Source organism: Xiphophorus maculatus, chromosome 1 (genome assembly GCF_002775205.1).
Source record: "Xiphophorus maculatus strain JP 163 A chromosome 1, X_maculatus-5.0-male, whole genome shotgun sequence".
Classification (NCBI taxonomy): domain Eukaryota; kingdom Metazoa; phylum Chordata; class Actinopteri; order Cyprinodontiformes; family Poeciliidae; genus Xiphophorus; species Xiphophorus maculatus.
In genome coordinates, this window is record NC_036443.1 from 21,248,658 (window position 1) to 21,263,571 (window position 14,914).

Consider the following 14,914-nt stretch of genomic DNA (forward strand, 5'->3'; position numbering starts at 1 on the left):
TTTTCTTCCCCCTCATGATGTTTCTTTGGAACTTAACAAAGTGTACCTAATAAAGTGGCCACTGAGTGTTCTCATGTACAACGTAACGCAAAACCTCGTTCGAAATTTAGTCTTGTCGAGAAAAGCATGCCTAATTTATTATCAATTTCAATTGCAGTTTAAATGGCAGCATGTGTGCAAATACGTCATTTGTTCTTTCTTGTAAAAGAGGACAGGATATTGCACTTTTGTCAGTTAAACCCGAAACCACAATCTGCAATAAAGTCACAACGGCAGACGAGAAAACTCTTAGTGCTTTCTGCAGAGGAGAGCTGTCCGAATAACTGCTGTATCATCTTCCTCTTTTCTTTAAGTGGAGTTTGATTGATGGCTGAAGGGCGTGTCGGCGATGTGCTGTTGACAGATCTAGCCTTGTGACTTGCCTTTTTGTCAGACCTCAGTGGAGACAGGAAGCCAGAGGAAGTAAAAAAAAAAAAGACATTTGACCACAACTACATCTCTGAGCCTGGACAGCCTGCAATGTCTCAGACAGCTCTCTTTGGTTATGACTCAACCATACCACCACTTTGTTTCATTCTATTAGCGACTAAAAGCTTAGATTAAAAAAAGGCAAAGAATCTATTTTCAAGTAAAAATATACAATATATTTGCTGTAAAAACGTGTACAGAATGCCTTTTAGCTCAATATATGCTATACATAAGAGTTCCAACAAGGGTCACTTCCACATCCTTCATGATTTACAGAAAATGTCTCCCGTAGCAACCACGGTTTATGTACATCGTTACAAACATATGAAACAAAACAGCCCTTGGGTGCGTTTTAAGAGGCCAAGATGACGCGCAACCCACTTGTATAAAAATCCCTGAAAAATGTCTCTTTGTTGAGGTAAGAACGCTCCGGTCAATCTCGCTTCCTCTCATTTCCTTTCACGCATTAAATTCATTCACCTGTTCAAATACAAGATATGACGAAAAGAGGAAGAGAGAGAAACAGAGAGGGCGATGAAAGCTATTTACACACGGGAACTCCTATGAGAAGAAGTAGCTGCAGGCTGAAAGTGTCAGAGGAAAACACAAAATAAGGTGGGTTTCCAGTTGTTTGTACCCTTCTTACTTACATAGCTGCTCCTTTTTAACTGTGGGGAAAGCCAGTCTTTCATTATATCTCAACATGGTAACTAACAGTTCAGTTTTAATATATTGTTTGCCAGATGCTAGAAAAGTCTTCTGTGAAAACCCAAGCAGCAGGAAAACTGTAGCTGCCTCCATATGGTAGCTTTTTCCCCTCAGCTAAAATAACAACACATCTTATATTGGACCCCAGAAAACATTCGGATTGGCCACAAATATTTTATCAAGGCATTATTCACAAGTAGACATGGGCCGGTATCAAACTATACCATGCTTTTTGACATTTACAGCTCAAATCCCCCTTAAATTTCACACCATTCTGTCGTTAGTTAATTAGAAGCCAGTTCTGACTATTCAAAGCAGAGGGTAGTGCTGCCCCCTTCCCAACCTGTTGCTGCACACTGGTGGGTTAGATGGCTGGAAGAAGGTTCCCAACTTTTCCTTCACTTACAACAGAAGAAAACTGTTCAAAAATATTTGAGAGTTAAAGAAGGGTTCTGTAAACTCTTATTAACACGGCTGCATATCTGTTAGGAGCTGATCGCTGGTTCCAACAGCACAGTTAGCCATACTAATCAACAGTCTAAGAGTAGCTTCTTTAAATTAAATTGTTACAGCAAGAAGAAAATTATTTTGCACAAGTTCTTGTAACTGGGTTTCTATATAGTCTTGAACTAACTATGAAAACATTTTGAGTTCCCAGACTGCTTAGTTATCATTCTTTGTATTACCTTATAGTTAACATCTTAATTTCTAAAAAATATACAACTTTATTTATTTATAGTTAAAAAGCATCAATCTTTGTTTGGCCACATCACAACTTCAATTTTTGTGAGCCTTGATCACTATGGTTTCTGAATTATTAATAAATATAGATAAATGCACATTAATTTAAAAGGGAAATTTCTTAACTGGATAGGACCTTTTGGCTGTTAAAAATAAGGTTTTAAATTGAATTTGGATTAAAGTGGACTTGTCCTGTTTAAACCACGTCTGGTTTAAACACCAAACTGGAACTTCTAGCTTTTAGTAAATTTAAAAACAACCTGATAACAACGGTTGTTAATGTAAAACAGTTGAACCCAGACATTTCAATGGCTTTCAGATGATAACATAAAGTTAATTGACAGAAAAACCCTTTACTACACTCTTGAACTGGAAACCAACCTAAACATTATGTTGTTTTACCACTTGTGGAACATACCAATAATAAAACACACATAATACGGATATTCTGTCATAATTTTGACACTGTAGCTGTTTATGGTAACATTTAATATAAAAATGTTAATGAACTTTTATTCAATTTTTTCATTATTTGTGGATTTTAATATTATACATTGTGCATAATGTATAATATTTTTATTATATGTAATATTTCAGCTACAGTAGAAATAGATTTATGCTTTTCTCTGTTATATAAAAAGAATTACCTCATGTTAAGCATTTCTAATTAAAATTTCACAATAATGCTGTGAAACCGTTGTATTTTTACTCAAAGTAATCACACTGTGAAAATCTCATACCAGCCCATGCCTATTCATAAACAAACTAGGAAAGTACAACAAACAACAGTCCAAAAACATTTAAAGTCTTAAAAAGAAATATTATGAAAAGTCCATCTATAATGACTGTACATGGCCATTCATTAATACAAATGTGGTGGAACGTTAGATTGCTTCTTTGTTAAGATATTAAGGCATTGAGACAGGAGCTTATGGATTCTGTGGCTTTAACAGATCAATGAGGCTTGTTGTGAAGTTGTTGAACACTATTGCTGACTTACCGCTTGCGTCAGCAAGTCAGGCGTCTGACAAGCTCAGAAAACCACCACAGGAAACAACAACAACAGCATAAAAAACTGTTCCTGCTCCTCATGTTGACTCCAGCTGAAACACATTGTGATTGGTTGGTGTGGTGAAGAAAAGCTGCTCTTCGCTGGTAGAGCGGTTGTCGCAGGGTGTGTGCTGCCCCAGCGTCCTCTCAAAGTCTAAGAGCTGTCCCATGAAGTTGAAGTTTGGTGAGATGTTGGACTTCTTCCTCTTCACAAAGTCATAGGCGTCATTTAGAGACAGGTTGAGCCTCTGCATCAGGTAGGCCACGGTGACTGTGACTGAGCGACTGATGCCGGCCAGGCAGTGGACAAGGATGCCACAGCGCTTAGATCGAGCCTCATCTGCAGCAGAGAGGGAAAAATCCAGGTCAGGAATGTGTAAACAAACAACACCATTCTAGCAGCATTATGAGTGTTCCTTTAATAGTGCAAATCTAGCTCAGGCCCGCTGTGAGAAGACAGTTGTCAGCTTGCAAAGCTAGAATCAAACCCAACCCCATGGAGCGGAAACATCACTTCCTTCCTCATTCAGTGTTTGAACCTACTGAGAATCCCACCCGTGACAAACACAACAACCACCAAACGAGTGAGTAGCTGTGGTTTCAGGTGTAGTCATGGTGAGAAACACCAAACCAAAAGCAAAACTGAAATGCAGCGCTGTAATACTGCCATAAAACAACAAAAATATGTCAAGTAAATTTAGGGTGTTGTGATGTAATCAAACTATTAATAAAGTTTCTTGTTTTACCTTCAACTAAACCTCCATGGAAACAAGTGAAAAGCACAGGGAATTTTAAATAAACTGATCATACTTGTGTTTTCTGATACCAATTTCCAATTCTCTTTCATATTCTGATTCAGATTATGACAAAAAGACTGTTTTTATTTTAAGGACTATAACATATACCTGAAAAATATAAGTACCCTGGCTTTCTTTAAAAAGGTAATAGTTTTTGGGGTTTTTTACCAAATAAAGAAAATGCGTTACAGTTAATGATAAAAAATTACATTGATTTTCTATTATCTGAGCTATCAATCTAATTATCAATCCAATTAACTGGTCCATCTCTACCGTTCACTCTTTAGTCTAAAATAACCACCAAAATAGTGTAAACCAGTTAGACTTACAAAGTAAAATGAATTTAAAATCGACAGTAAAACATAATAATTACCAATAAATGATATAGCTTCTGGAAAGAACTGGGACAAGTTTTGACTCCAGTGATCCGAAATAGGGATCTTCTTGTATCTGAAGTGGCTCTTGTGCTCAAACACGTTGGGCAGATTAGGTGTGACGTTCAGGATGTACGTAATGTTGTACTGGCCCAGCACATCTAAGTTGCTGGAGTCTTTGGCACAGCCCAGGTAGAGGTAAGGTAGGATTTGGACGGGAAAGTCTGGCTGATTGCTGGGGACGGGACTCTCCTCTGATTCCGTCGCGCTGCTGGGTTCTCGATCAGATTCGCCGTCTGAACAGTCCGAGCTGATCCGGAGACCTCCGAAACCTAGGACAGGCATCGGGGGAGAGGAGCTCGGACAGGAGCTGTCCAGGAGGGTCTCGCAGTGTTCTGGATACACTGTGTGGAACTTCACAAAACCACCTGAATTGAAATACAAACACAGTTAAATTATGTCTAAAAAGAATTATTTTAGTTCACGATGAGCCAATGAAACAGTCAGAAATCGGAATTTCAGAATTTCTCCTTTATTGGAAATGATCTATTTCTGCATATCAAACTATGTACTAAAACTAAATGCTCCAACTTACTTAAATGTCTAAATGCAATTGACTTTTTCAGGCTAAAAAACGGATAACAATTACAATATATTTTCGATTAGTATTTTTAGTCCGTGGATCATAAGATTATAATCTTTCAAAACCGAAATGGAAAAGAGATATTAGCGCTGAAATGCCTCATGTGTACATATTAAAATAAATTCAAACTATTTGTTTATTAATATGTCTATCAAAAACATAAGAGATGATTTGACTACTTTATTTAAAAACAGAAAAGTAGCATTTATTTCTACAGCAGATATAATAATATAACATAGCTACGAATGTATTACTACAGATTATTAAAGTTTGAATAATCTAATCTATAACATTAATTAACATATAGTTTCCACACATACCAATCGTTCTTTTTCCCCAGAGATAATTCCAGTAAGCCATTTTTTTTCATTCTTGTAAGCAAAAGAAAAGTGTAATAACCTTATTTCAACCAGCTGAGCAGTGGTGTAAATAAATAAATAGGAGGGGGCACAACTACTTTACGTCACAATCAGAAAACAGTTTAAGTGTAAAACCTGCCCCAAACAGGTAGGTTTACCTTCTTTCAGCTAGCTGACCAAAGGTGTGCAGCAACACACACTCAAAAAAAAACCAACATCCTGCTTTTCTCTGATTTAGATATGACAATACCAGAAACCAGACTATGCTTATCGAAACGGTAAAAGCAGAAAAGCATATTTACTTTTGGTATCCAGAAGTGTAAGACCCCCGAGACGGGCCATTCATGAAATACATGTCTGTTCCTGCTGGAGCGAAACATGCCGCAGCCATTTTGGAATTTTAATTGAGAATCTCAGCAGTGACACAAACTTTTGAGCAGCTTTCAAACTGCAACCACACGACACGGGATGAGCTCACAAGTCAGTCTCTACAACATAATAATAACAGAGACGTACACATACTTTAACGAACGAAAAAAAAAAAGAACAGCCGTCCAAATGGGAAACATTTCAAATGATTTTTTTTTTCCGGTCTAGTTTACAGTTACAGCGCTAAGTGTCAAACTGCACTGGTCAAATCCATCCGAAAAACACATGTCCTTAACGAATAATTTAATCGTTTCTAAATTTATACTGACATTAAAAATAGTTACCTTCAAGAAAGTACGCTTTACAGCCGTCTTCCCGCAGTTTGTTAAGAAGCAGGAACAACACAGTGGCCGGGGAGCCGCTGTCCTGCCAGTCCGCGGAACTCTCGTCGTACAGGACCACCGTGTCCGTCTTGCACCGCCTTACGAACTTCTCCTTGTCCTCGTGTTTGGGGATGACGGTCTGGATCGGGATGTTGCCCTTCTTGAACCTCCGCAGCATGAGCCCCGTCATGGCCAGGTTTATGGCGGTCTCTATGTGGGATGATTCATACAGCTCGTGTGAGCGGCAGTCCAGCAGGAGCAGAGAAGTGCCTCCGGTCTCCAACTTCAGCTGCAGCCATTCCACACTCTTACTCGGCCTCGCGTTAGACATGTCGCACTCAGTCTCATGCTACACGCAAAGCACTCGGAATACTTTGTTTAGTCCGTCATTGCGCCCAAAACGTCAAGAAGGAAAAAAAAAAAAAAGAAAGAAGCGTTAAATGTTGTTCCGCCAGTCCATGGCGCTTCTGCTTGAGCGAAAAGATTTCCCCTTTTTCCTCCTCTCTCTTTCCATCAGTCAGTAAGTGAGAGCTGTCCCAGCGAGACGAAGAGTTTCTAAACACTTCTACTTCCACTTTAATGTCAGTGTTTTTATTGCCAGAAAAAGTCCTAATCAACTCCAGCTGCTCCACGCCGTACCAAGGTTCAGCGAGCACATTGTCGTTTATATCATTCCGATGCATGCGAGTTTTTTTCTCTTTACTTTTTTTTTTTTTTTTTCAGATGACAGAAGAGCGAGTCGATGGGAGGAGTTTGCTCATACAATTTAAAGTCATAGCAGAGTTATCACAAAGTCTGGAATGTCTGAATGAAATCTGTTTGAGATTACTGTATTAGGGAGAAACTGCTTTCCCTTGCCAATACGTTGTTTTATTCCCCACGGATGGATCCTAGTAACTAACAATATCATGGAAAAGTTCACTTTCTGAAGTAAAACTCATATACAGTGCTATGAAAAAAATAATTATCCTGTACAAGATTTGTTCTAAGCTATTTTTGCCTTCTTTTGTCACACTAAAAAAAATTAAAAAGCAATGTGTGTAAATAAAATATTTACCCATAATCAATAATCAATTATTTGTGATTAACTAGTATTTTATCAGGCACATCAAAGAAATTAGTTTAGAACAACCTGTCTGACAACAGGAAGTAGGACTCACACACCAAAACATCATGCAAAAGAAATTTAAGAAACAAAGTATTTGTCATCTATTAGCCTGGATAAAGTTGTAAAGCTATTTTTAAGTTGTTAGGACTCCAGTCAACCACAACAATCAACAAATGGAGAAACAGAACATTCTCAGGAGTGGCAGGGCTATTAAAATTACTCAACAACTCAAACACTGATGCAGTCATTCATGCAAAAGGTGCCTGCATTTTTATGGACATTTTTATGGACCTTATGCAATTTTCTGACTATTATATATGTCCATTAGCTACAAGCTATAATCGTCCAAATTTGAATAACTACAATAAAACTTTGAAGACATTCTATTGTTCTATTGTTGAGGCGCACCTGTTATGGTACTCATTTGTGGTACTTATCGCTGGTGGTGGTTGTTCTCAAGCGAACACTGTTCCAGTTCAAAGTTTGAAAATCAGTGGGTTTTGTCAATGGATATGCTCAGTTAATAGATTAAATAGAACTAGAAATACAATGTAATAATATTGTTTCTACTTATAAACAGTGTATCAGTTGGATTGTACTGTATGTGTGAGAGATTTGGTGAAGTACAAAATGTTACAAGTGCAAATAAACATTCCCCCCCCCCCCCAGTTATCACTAAATGGGAACATTTAGTTTTCAAAGGAAGACTTTCAGTGGATATGGAAATGCATTCTCACAGTTTTTTATGTCACAACAACATTCCCCTGGTCTATTTAGAATTTTCTTCGTCACAGCTTCAGCAAAAGTGTCTGCTGGTGCTTTTACACACATACACAAAGCGTATTTACAGGTGTACATACTGGAAACTTCAGTCAAAGAAAGCCCACCACTGATCTTTCTCTCTCTTCATACTCCTCATACTTTTACCTGTCTGGCCTACTTCATCCTCCCTGGAAATCAGTAAAAAATCACCAGGACCTAATATGGTGTGTTGCCAAAACCTATTAAACCTCCACTTCTCTCAGAACTAAACTAACCTCACACTCCCTCGCCTCAAATAACTTTCTGGATCCTCTGGTTTTCAATTAGGTTCTGAAAAACAGAACTCAGTTGTTCTGTTTTCAATTAAAATAGCTTAAATTAATTAATTTATTAAATTATTATTTGGTAAATTATCATTTATCAATGATTATTTATGAAATAATCATTAATACATACCAATAACCTTATTCGCCAGTTGTTGAATTTGCCTCAAATTAAGCTCTAAAAACACAGTAAGAAGCTAAAAGTATAAACTACTAAATAAACTGATTTTCTTACATTGTTTTTCAAATACGTTTTAAACTAGAGTAGTGAGTCTTAAACTGAATCTGGTTCAAATTCCCAAGTAAGTGCTGAAACGGCTGGTTTTCAAAACTAATTCAGAAAAAGGTATGAAAGTTTACTAAATGTGGTATGAAAAATATGCTTCAAATGTAGCACAATTCAGTACAGGTATGACATGTTTCAATTTTACAGATAACATAGGAATTTGAGTCTGGAAAAGTTTGGAATTTTAGGACTTCCACATCTCTTGTGACTGTTTTGTCTCTTCTAGTTGTGTGTCACTAGATGCTTGTTGTTGCAAGAGATCTAACAAACAGATATGTAGTTAGTGGTATGAAATGAGCAAAGATAGAAGGCTTTAGGTCATTTAGTCTTCTTGCTTTCTACACCTTATGACCCTAAACTGTTTTATTCTATGATTTAGTCCATGGTTTTTAGCACACATCTAGATTTGATGGTTTTTGCAATCCAGGTTTGACATTGAATTCACAAGCCCAAATCTAAAGTACAGTTGGTCATAATCCAAATGAATCGAAACTGTTTATGAGTCAGAGTGCACTTAACTGGCTATGTCCTCAGTGGAAGAATGATGTCACCTATGAACAAAATGACATTACAAGATAAGACACATTCCTAAAACAGACCTCAGCCTTAAGTTTTGGAAAGAAAATTGAGGACTTAAAACATATAATTAATATTACACATGTGTGTCTTTCACAAGGGCATATTCCTCCTGAGCATCTCTGTATGGTTTATTACTAAGACGTATAATGATGTAGGAGAATTATGAATAAAGAGTCTGGAGAGAGAGAGAGAGGAATAGCGGCAGTGAGATGCTTGCAGTGGGAATCCAGCCATGCAGCGGATCTGTGAGCACACGTGAGTGGGGTCGGCAGCAGGGGAGGTGGTGAGGGGGCGGGGGGAGTCACAGATGTGCATGGCATCAGGATTAACACAGAGAGGAATGGAGCTAAAACCTGCAAACACATTCACTCACCCACAGGCCCTCTCAAGCATTACCTGATTACGCAGCAACCGACATCATATTATCGCCACGCTACACTGCATCACCATGTCTGCACCTGTCTCCAACATGTAACCTGAGTTTTTTTTTTGTTTTTTTTTAAATACATACACACGCATGTACACCCCCACACTCTGCCCATGGCATCTCATGCCCACATGATTTGCCGCTTCAGACGAGCCCTCTACAAAACTTGCCGAGATAAGAAGCTGTGAAGCCAGCATGCACATATAAATGGAGGGAAATGAAGTGTGACAAAGAGGTCAGGAGATGTACAAGGATTCGCTCCTATAACTCTTGTAGTGATCAAAACCCACAAATAAAATCTGCAACTGATCCAACATCAACACATCTGAATGTATGTAGAGTACAACTTGAGTTTTTGATTAAAACCCCGTTTTATAAAACAATATGTATGCTCCACTTTCATTCCTGTTTTTACCACAAATTTTGCTTTAAAGGTGAATTTAAAGCGATTCTCCCAGAGTGGAGAGGATCAAAACCATCCTTGCTTCACGGAGTCGGAGGGTTTTTCAGGTCAAGTGCTGCTTTCAGGGCTTTTATGCGTGTGTGGCGGATGCGGAAATGGTGGTCATCTGCAGATGTTCTGCGGGATAAATTCCAAGCTGAAACAGATGGGAGACAAACATCGGCTTCATTCATGATATTCTTCTGCATGCAGGAGTGATATCAGGGCAATTTTCGCGCAAATGTGGCGATCACTCACACAACTCTTAAAAAAAAAAAACTACGGATCAAATGATTACCAGCAGGAAAATATCTCTGCTCTATTATTTTTATTATCTTTAATTACCCATATCTGATTAAGCATGCCAGTTACACTGAAACAGGATTTGAGCTGCACGAATGTGTGCTGGGTGCAATTTAATAAAACCAGTGATCCTCCACATTATCTGGATGTGAAACATAATATCCTCATACTCTCTCGTGGTTCATGGGAAAAAAAGGCTCCTGCACTAGTTATGAGTCATCAGCTCAGGAAGGAGGCGTCTAATATGAGAGCCACACATCTGCAGAAACAGGAGACCCACTACGCCCCCACGTGGTGAAGCCTTGCATGCCACCTACTGCAATACATGAATGGTTCTGCCCTCAAGCTGTTACCACATAACAGACCTATTTTGTACATCTTAAGTTTATTTTTACAATACAAGCTAAAAAAACCCCCATCAGTTTAATTTTGATTAAACTGATGGGTTTTTTAGAAACAGAAGCAATTCTGCACTTCTAAACGTCATAAAATATTAGATATAATCTACCTGTCAGGAGAACTTTATTGTAAATCTAAACCAGTTTAGATATGCAATAAAGTAGAGCATACAAAACTAATAACCTGGTTAGTTAGATGTACAATGGCTTCATGTTATTGTTGGTTTCAGATCATGTGAGTGTGTGATATTTCTCAACAAAGTAACACAATGCAATCTTAGTGGAACATTATTATTGCATCACATCATTAGTATGAAGTTATTGACACACCTAATTATTTTACAAACACGGAACCAGATTGTGCAATATTTTATAATAAAGGAAACAATATTACTAACAAGGAAGGATTATACTAAGCCTTGACAATAAAGAAACAGTTTCTGCAACAGGGCAGAGAGAACAGTGGCACTATAAATAACTAACTTTAGGTCAGTTCAGATCAATTCAGCTGAATTCAGCTCAGTTCAATTAATTTCATTTGTATTATGCCAATTTACAACAAATGCAAATTCAAAGCACTGGTTGAATTCATTGCTAACTGAAGCAATGAATTCAATTAATTAAGTCAATCCACTTCATCCCAGTGTAACCTAACCCATATTGACAGATTCAGATTTAAATACAACCAGTAAAATTTTGTTGATCACATAACAACAGTAGCTGGGTATTCAGTGAGAACAGTGTTCCATGGGATCTTGAAAACATGGGATGCTGTTTTATACTGTAACCCTGCTTTGAACATCTCTAACTATAACTTTATACCTGATCTAATGTTATCTAACAAACCACTTGAGGCTGCGTAAAACAATCACATTAATACTCAGATTAAAATAAATTCTATGCTAATTAGGTGATTTCTTAAAGCATTTTGAGGCAATAGTTGTTATTTTTGGGTATGAGAGTAATGGGGCTGAATGCAAATGCATCGCTCACTTCTTAAATTTTTATTAAAAAAAATAAACCATAAAATCTTTTCCTTCCGCTTCATAATTATCTGCTATTTTGTATTTGTCTTTCACTTCATATCCCAGGAAAATATGTTGAGGTTTGTAGCTGTAATGAGAAAAAAGTACTGAAAAGTTCCAACGGTGTGGTTACTTTGCCAAGGTACTAAAGATGCAAAGTGAAATCACCTGGCAGCATTTTCCCCAGAGTAAATGAAATAGAGCTACTGGCAACAAAGCCGGACATGAACAGCAGCGCTGCATCCTCTGTATGTGTGATCTGTTTTCTTCCTTTCAATCTTTTTTTCAAAAAAACTGTCATACTGAAATGTTTCAACTTTGACAAAAGAAAAAAAAACTGAAAAGAAAAAGATTTTTATTTAGGACATATTGTTTTTCTAAAATAACTATCAAAAAATAATTAGGTTTACCTGCTGGGAGATGATCTTTCTGCATGTAAGATGTTTGATAGAAAAGGATTCTCTTCTACTACAACAAAATTTGTGACTGATAATTAAAAACAGTTTTCAAATTTAAAAAATATGTTTTCATCTACATTGCTGCACACTACCTAATGAACACAATGATGCACCTATCAACCGTTAACATTCATGATCAGAAAAAGTTTTGAGTTTGGATTTGTTTTTATGAGAGTAGACCCTATATTTCACTGTTATTGATTAATTCAGTACCAACCTGCTCTGTGTGGGAATTTTAAAGCATGCCAAGTTTCCCTTTGCTGACAAGTTTTATAGAGATGCTGATTACGTTTTCCAGCACATTATGGGCCCTGCAAACTGCCAAAAGTGCTAATAACTGATCAAATCACAGGAAATTATGTTCACCTAAGCCCCAGAAAAAAACATATGAAGTGTTGTCAGAAGGGAGATGAAGGACCAACTCCCCAACTGTAAACAAGCTGAAGACTGCTGAGGCAATCTGGACTTTCTTAACACATGAGCAGAGCTACAGGCTGATCGCCTCCACACCATGATGCAGTTATTCATGAAAAAGAGCCGCAACCAAGTAATGAGGGCTTAAACTGCAAGCACCTACTCTTCAATAGGTTGACATTTCTAAAATAGACATGCATTTTCTTGTATTCTCACTTAACATTGTCATTTTCTGATATACTGACTTGTGGGTTTTTACTGAGAGTCGAACATATTAACAAAATTACTATAAATAAACTCTTTATAATACATTATTCTTTGTGTAATGTATCTATAAATGAATTTTCCTTTTTTAGTTAAAGTAATAAATTAACCTTTGAATAATGTTCCAATTTACAGAGATGCATTTGACATGTGCACTAATGTTATAATAATAAATAAATAATAACATTTGTCAAATCACACAGTTACCTCACTAAATCAAATGAAAGTCGAAGTGGAGTCTCCTGTGTGGTACGAGTATCTACTGAAAATCTTCTTGTAGCTCCAGCCTGATCTCTCTTATAATCTTATTCTTTTTCCTGTATCATCTCTACAGGTGATGTCATTTGTACAGTGTCAAATTGTAAGGAAATACAATATGTATCAGGTCATTGACCATAACAGCAGTATTCTTATTGGGTATCAATATTGGCCCCAATTTTCATATCAGAACATCCCTAGTAAAAATATATTTGTAAATGATTTTAAATTATGTTTATATATATATAGGCTATATATATATATATATATATATATATATATATATATATATATATATGTGTGTGTGTGTGTGTGTGGGGGGGGGAAACTGTTCTATACTTTTAATCCACTTTTAAATGCATTTTGATGAAACAACAGAATAGCTTTGTTACTGACCACTTTTCCAACGCAATACCAGTATTTCTATTCACAAAAACAGAGGTTACATGTTTCCCACTACAGTTGCAGCCGGCTTCCTTGACAAAAAAGTGTAAAGCATACACTTCATACATGCTTTTGATTGATCAGCCTTAGTTGATGAGTAAATGATTACTATAAAGAAACCACTGAGAATAAACTAGGAAATGAATAAAGTTATTTTGGCACGATCACAAATCAACCTTTCTGGTGTTGTCGCAATGTTAACTCAGCTATACCTTTAACACATTTAATAATTTATTTCTGACAAAAACCTTCCAAACCATCAAGTTGTTTCTATTATAAATGAATAGATGGAATTAAATTGGAATGAGCAATATATTATTTCAAATGCAACACTTCCAGTTCCTAAAAGCTGTGTATGCTAAAGCTTTTAAGAATACATAAACAGTACACTCATTCCGTCTGTTCAGTATAAACTACCCTGACAGCATTCTATCATTTCTTCTGGAACTGACTTACCAGGTAGTTCTGGTTTGGCTGAATCAGTTCTCTTTTCCGATGAAATACTCCTTCTAGGGACATTACAGTTACGATGTTGTATTGCGAAAGGAGTCATGCACTCTCACCTTGATTACCGCCAGGGGGCGATGATGCGCGTCTAGTAAGATTCTTCATTTTAGTTTTTTGCCATAGTAAAGGGAATACAGGTGGCTATTGGAAAAGAATACAATATTAGTTTTTTTTTTTTTGGAGAAAAATTAAATGCAACACTGTAAAAGCTTAATTTTCCCATAAATGTGAGTAAACGTTGCCTGCTTACAAAAAATTGCTGATTATTTTGTTCTTTAACTTTTAAAATTTAAAAACTTAAGATTAAGCCGTTTCTGAATTGGCTTGACAAAATGTTTGAAGGCGTCAACTTGAGGAGGTATTTTTACTTAATGTTCCCACAATGTCAAAAGGGTGTTTGCTAATATTTTACAAGAACACTGGAAACAAGCAGATTCCTGGTTTTGAGTTTTAAACCAGGTACATCTTTGCATAATAGTGACGTACCTCGTCAAATTGATTTTTGAATTTAATCAACGAAATTTTAAAAAGAGCCAGCAGGTGGAGCTATTGTGCTTGTCAAAAGTCACTCACGTCAGCTAGATAGGTTTAAAATATAAAGAAAACATGCTGTTATTTTAACCACAATTCAATTTTCTTCATTTCCCTTAATGCATTACTTTCTTCAAGCACGCTTCTCAAATTTCTTTACACTGAAATAAACATTACAAATAGTTTATTTTTAAAGAAAAAAGATAAAATAAAGTTTTGAAAATAAAGTATGCTTAAATAGTAGGTTGATTTATTTACCTTTCTACAAGAAAAAAATGTGCAAGGGATGACAGGTGCTATTTATTAAAACAAATGGATTTCATATTTTGTCGTTGAATATATGAATACACAGTCCACAACTAAAACTTATCAGATGATACACAGACAGTATCCATAAATTTCCTATGCATTAAGAGAATATTGTTTTATTAAAGCACATCACAAAAGATTATACAAATCACACTCTAAATACACATGCAATAGTAGGCACATT

At 36.5% G+C, this 14,914-nt stretch overlaps 1 protein-coding gene across 1 annotated transcript; it reads right to left on the minus strand.

Moving 5' to 3' along the window:
• Positions 1 to 621: 621 nt before the first annotated feature.
• LOC102236340 (dual specificity protein phosphatase 7-like) lies at positions 622 to 6,590 on the minus strand. The gene is made up of 3 exons (XM_005805677.2): positions 5,854 to 6,590; positions 4,138 to 4,566; positions 622 to 3,307 (listed from the first exon to the last, which is right to left on the minus strand). Exons 1-3 carry the CDS (start codon positions 6,221 to 6,223, stop codon positions 3,006 to 3,008), a joined length of 1,101 nt encoding a protein of 366 aa, XP_005805734.1. The 5' UTR covers positions 6,224 to 6,590; the 3' UTR covers positions 622 to 3,005.
• Between the last annotated feature and the right edge of the window lie 8,324 nt (positions 6,591 to 14,914).

Bases quoted from the DNA above. Each gene is read 5' to 3' on its own strand.
- LOC102236340 (XM_005805677.2), bottom strand. From the start codon at position 6,223: ATGTCTAACGCGAGGCCGAGTAAGAGTGTGGAATGGCTGCAGCTGAAG. The intron at 4,567-5,853 runs GTAACTATTTTT...ATTTCAATTCAG, and splicing joins TAAAGCGTACTTTCTTGAAG to GTGGTTTTGTGAAGTTCCAC. The intron at 3,308-4,137 runs GTAATTATTATG...TCTCTGCTGCAG, and splicing joins AGAAGCTATATCATTTATTG to ATGAGGCTCGATCTAAGCGC.